A 5,154-nucleotide genomic window follows, 5' to 3' on the forward strand; every position below is an offset into this window, starting at 1 on the left:
CCTCTGTTGAAATTAGGGGTCCACAAAAAAATGTTGCTGTTGCCTGTTCTCTAGCGACAGCGTGGCTGGACATCCCTGTTTAGGACAGCAACATTGATTCCAACGCCCTCTCCCATTCAGTTCATCCATCACCACACCCTAGACCTCACCCTCTGCTCTAGCTCTTTAAATCCACTTCTGACCCTTTCCCTGGGCCAGTCTCTTGCTACCATCCCTTACACAACTTTAACAGCCTCCTATGGATGGAGCATCCCACCCATTCTTTCTGCTCAACAAAATGAAACACACACACACACACACACACACACACACACACACACGAGTTATCTCAATGCATGCAGGAGGTCCTCTAACCACTTCTCTGACTCCATGGATTCTGATATACGCGATTACACAAGCTTGGGCATACCTTTACCTGGCTTCTAAACCTCTCAACTACTATGTTTAATCTATTCGTGAAAACCCTCTTTCAGCCATCCCTGCTTCCCGACCAACCTCCAAAACATTGTGGTTTTCTAAGGTAAAAATAATTTTGATGAAAATACTTCGTATACATTAAAGAACATGCTGCGAACTGCCACTAAAGCTCCTCCCATATTCTCTATACTTTCTTTTTACCGTATCAAATTGGAAATTTGAGAATTCAATCTAAACATCTTGCTCTAATCCAGCATTATAACAAACTTAATTAAAAAATCATATTCCAACAAACTTTTCACCAGCTTAATGAAATACAATATTTATGTGATGAGCAAGATTATTTTTTTTTAAGTTTACCCACCTTCACATACAGCCTTATTTTTTCCAATCACTAAATCCTTTCCTTAGAAAAGTGATTTTCAAAGAATGGGCATCTTTAATACTCTTTCTGTGTGTCTATGTGGTCAAAACTATTTTCATAAAAAGATGTTACTTGTCTTTTTTCACTTTCATCCTCTCATAAGTGTACAGTGAGTTTCATTGAAGCTCCCTGATGTGTAATGAATGATATCATCACTCTCATGGCTAATGGAATATGTGCTGTGTACGCTTGCATTTTCTAGACCTTTCTAAGGTAATACATACATATGTGCACTTTCAGAGATTGTTCTCAGTGCTTCTGTGCTCTTAACATGCTTTTTCCCATGTTACCTGCTAACATTACTACACTTTATTATCATTCATTAAATAATTTTGAAATCTCAAACTTCTCTTTCACCTATGCAAAAACACAAGCAATAAGTACATTGTAACTTGTTTTACAATAATATCTAAAATTTTTCTTATTTTTAATTTCTAATATTGTAAATACTAATAGATATAATCCACATAAATAAAACATCTTTGGGCCCTTAATAATTTTTAAGAGTGAAAAGAGGGTCCTTAGACTAGAACAAGTTTGAGAACCACTGCCTTAAAATATTATACTATCTTCGGAGGTCATATTTCTTAATTAATTTTCTATGTCTAGCAGGCAATTATAATAAATGGAAGTTATAATTAGTAATAATAATTAGTAATAATTTTTGAGGCCACCAGGCACCTGGTTAGTATGTATGTATGTGTGTATACATAACACTTCAAATCTTCATAACTATCTTACAGAGTAAGAATAGTTACCTGCATCACAGATGAGGAAACTGAGGTTAGAAAGGATAAGTAAGTGCTTTTATACTTAGTAAGTGATGAGACCTGATTCAAACCCATGCTAAAGCCCTTATCCTTTCTAGAAATGATACTTCCTGTGAAGAATGCTGTCTGCATTGCATGTCTTTGAAACTTCACAAGTTTTTTAGAAAATCATTTTCAAATCCATTATTTCCTTCAATCCTCACAAGCCCCTGTGAGTTATTCAAATCTCCTTAGAGAGTCGTCAAATGCAATGTTCTTTCCAATGTATTATGCTTTCTGCATTATTCTTACTAAAACATTCAAACTCAGGACATAATGTCCAGGCATTTGGTTAATTTCTGCTTTTAGCACAGCACAGGTAAGCAAGGCTCTTATTCTAGAGCAAGGATCCGAAAACATATTCTGTAAAGGGCCGAAGAGCAAACATTTTAGGTTTTAAGAGCCAAGAGGCAAATCGTGGATATTTAGTAGGTACTTACTAACAGGAGAGAAAACACATTTCTACAATTTTAACTGATGGAATTAAAAATGTGATAATAATTGAGTACAGTTTTTGGTAACACATGTCTACTAAGGAGAAGAGTGAGTCTTTTTCTTGGAATCATATTTGATTGGGGTTCAGAGTTCATGTGCCCTGTCATCAAATTTATGGCACACGTTTACTTATAAAAACTATTCTTAACTCCAGGGCTGCACTAAAACAGCGGGCAGGACGTATTTGGCCTGTGGGCTGTGATTGCTAAGTCTTGCTTTAGAGTGTCGTTCTCAAAATGTGATCCCCACATCAGCAGGTGAAGGAGAGGCTGCTGAATTCTTCAAACAGGTCTGCATCAGAAACTCTGGAGAATGGGGCCCAGCCAGCTCTGCTTTTCAAAGCACTGCTGATAGTCTGAGTGTGCTAAAGTTTGAAAACCACTTCTAAATATCTATACCTATATCTCTATCTCTCTGTTTATATAGATAGAGATTTATTTATTTATCTTGGGGAGTTCTGATCCTAACCCAGAGAGCTCTTTGCCCAACACATTAAGGCCTTCATTTAAGGGAAAAATCACACTACATTTCACTTTCATCCACCCTTGAAAGTAATGTCCCAAACTGCTACACTGCCATGAGAAACTTAACTTTCCTATTCACATAAGTCTCAGGACTCCAAAGGATCTGGAGAGGGAGAGGAGCAAGGCTGAAAAAGGTTTCTCAAGCCTCAGCCACTCCTAGGTGTCTTGGCCAGGGTCACAAGAGGAAATTACCTGCAAAACGATGAAGTAATTCAATCTGCACCACCGCCCCCATTAGTGATTGAAACCCAAGATAATGGCTTTACATGTCACCTCGCTTGCCAAGATAGAAACAAAACCTGTCGAGACAGGTTGTCAGAACGACACCACCAGCGGAAACGTTCCTACACATCTGCTAATCCAAACAGCCTCTCCGCCTCTGCCGCCACCATCCCCGCAGCTGCAGTACCAGAAACAGCATCCACCACTCCTCAAAGTTTACTCACGAGTTAAAAAATACCTAAACCTATGCTTTTAGTCACTCACATGTGCAAATCACTTTGGCAGGAGCACACCTTCCCTTATTCCCTTTCCACGAACACCGGGGAGAACTCCCAGATGCCATTTGCCCATTTCTGACGCCACTAAAATCATGGGCGGGTGTAACGAAATAAAACCTCGCGTAGCCATCGAGAAGTGGTAAAGGACTCGTATTGACAAGGAGGAACCAAAGTCTGCTTCTCAAAGTCCTGACGTGCATAAATAACCCTGAGATCTTCCCAGAGGAAAGCAGGGAGGAGGGGGTTCTGCTAACTGGAGAGGTTCTGCGGGGCTAAGGGGACACCATCCGGCTCCGGCTTTCCCTACCTTTCTGTGGCTTTACCTTTTTTGGCTCAACAAATTGGGTTCTATGTCCTGGGGGCTGTGGAGGGAAGCTGATCCGGGGAACGCAGCAACAAACCCTCCTGGCTCAGGGCGCAGCTCCTCTTGCACAGCGTCCAATGGGCCCCACCCTTCCCTCCCGGCAACTACGGCCCGACGCGCTTCAGTCTCCCGCAGCCTTAGCTCCAAGCGACTCACAATTAAAGGCAGGGAGCACATGGTGAAGAGCACAGTCATGAGGGCTAACAGCAGGAGGTGATCCAGCTCCTCCAGGGGCTGCGGGGTCTCTTCCCTCTCGCCGGCGGCCAGCTCTGCTCGTTCCTTGGCGCCAGAGCGCGGGAGCCGCCGCAGCCGCAGGTGCATCGCGTAGAGGTTGCGCATGGCGCTCAGGTTGCACAGCACGATGGCGAGGACCAGCAGGAGCATGAGGCTGGCGTAGAGCACTGAGTAGCTCAGCACTGACAGCGAGCGCTCCTCGTGGACCATTTGGATGAAGCACCAGGTGCCGGGGCAGTACTGCACGAACTTCCCGAAGCCCGCGAAGGGCAGCGAGCAGAAAGCGAGGCAGAAGGCGCCCACGACAGGCGCCACCAGTGCGCCCCGGCGCGGGGTTATGTACCGTCGGTAGAAAAAGGGATGCCCCAGGGAGAGCCAGCACTCCAGGGCCATGGCCAGCAGCTGCAGCGTCGAGGCAAGCCCGAAGAAGGACATGAAGAAGGCGAAGGTTTGGCACAGCCAGCTGCCGGATGCGGGCACCAGGCCCCTCAGGCTCCGGTTCTGCGCGTAGGCGGACAGCACGAAGGGGCTCACGAGGGCCTTGCCCAGCAGGTCGGTGACCGTCAAGCCGCACACCAGCACGTAGAAGACGGAGGGCGGCGAGCGCGGCGAGCGCCGCGGGCGCGACCGCAGCCCCGAGCGCGCCAGCAGCCCCAGGGCTAGCAGGTTGCCCAGGAGGCCCGTGCCGAAGAGCACCCCGCCCATCGTCGCTGAGTTTCCCTTCTCCACCGACGTGGTGTTGCAGCAGCGGTAGAACAGCGGCCTCATGGCGGGAGGCGCGGCGAGCCAGAGCGGAGGCTGCGGGAGGGCTGGGGCCACGGCGTCTGGGTGCAGAGGAGCCCCCCAGCCGTCCCGCGCGCGGCTCCGCCGGAGAGGCTTAGCCGCCAAGGAAGCTCCGCGGATGGCGGTGCGCTCACCACCGCAGGGGCCTCTTATATCAACTCTCGGGTCACACCCCGCCCCTCGGCGTGGGACGCACTGCAGGCTGCGCACCCGGCGCTGGCTTCGCAGAGACCCCCGGCAGCCGAGTGAAGAGCTCCGCCCCAACGCGCCGGGTCCTGAGGAGACAGGTCCTCAAGCCCAGAGTCGGAAGAAGGGAGGGAGGGAGGGAGGGAGGAAGGGAGGAAGGAAGGGAGGGAGGGAGGGAGGGGAAAAGTAGGCAGACTCCCAGTATCCAAGACCAGTCCTTCCTGCGAGGCAAGAGAACTACTGAAATGGAGGGGAAATTAAGCCGCCGCCACTGGGAGGAGAGGGGCCCGAGGAGGAGGTAGTGGCGTGGTGGAACTCTAGCGGTGGCCGAGAAGAGGCTGGAAGGCTGAGAAAGAGCTACCACTAGTTTTTGCATTAGTGCTTTAAGGAGGGGAAAAGGTAACCAACCTTCACATAA

General features: G+C 47.8%; 1 protein-coding gene across 1 annotated transcript in view; it reads right to left on the reverse strand.

Moving 5' to 3' along the window:
- Positions 1 to 4,535, reverse strand: part of PTGDR (prostaglandin D2 receptor) — a 7,616-nt gene extending 3,081 nt beyond the window's left edge. The window contains exon 1 of the mRNA XM_065872626.1: positions 3,690 to 4,535. Coding sequence (XP_065728698.1) covers positions 3,690 to 4,535 — 846 coding nt within the window. The remainder of the gene's footprint in view (positions 1 to 3,689) is intronic.
- Between the last annotated feature and the right edge of the window lie 619 nt (positions 4,536 to 5,154).

The sequence above is a fragment of the Phocoena phocoena genome, chromosome 2 (genome assembly GCF_963924675.1).
Source record: "Phocoena phocoena chromosome 2, mPhoPho1.1, whole genome shotgun sequence".
In the NCBI taxonomy this organism is placed as follows: domain Eukaryota; kingdom Metazoa; phylum Chordata; class Mammalia; order Artiodactyla; family Phocoenidae; genus Phocoena; species Phocoena phocoena.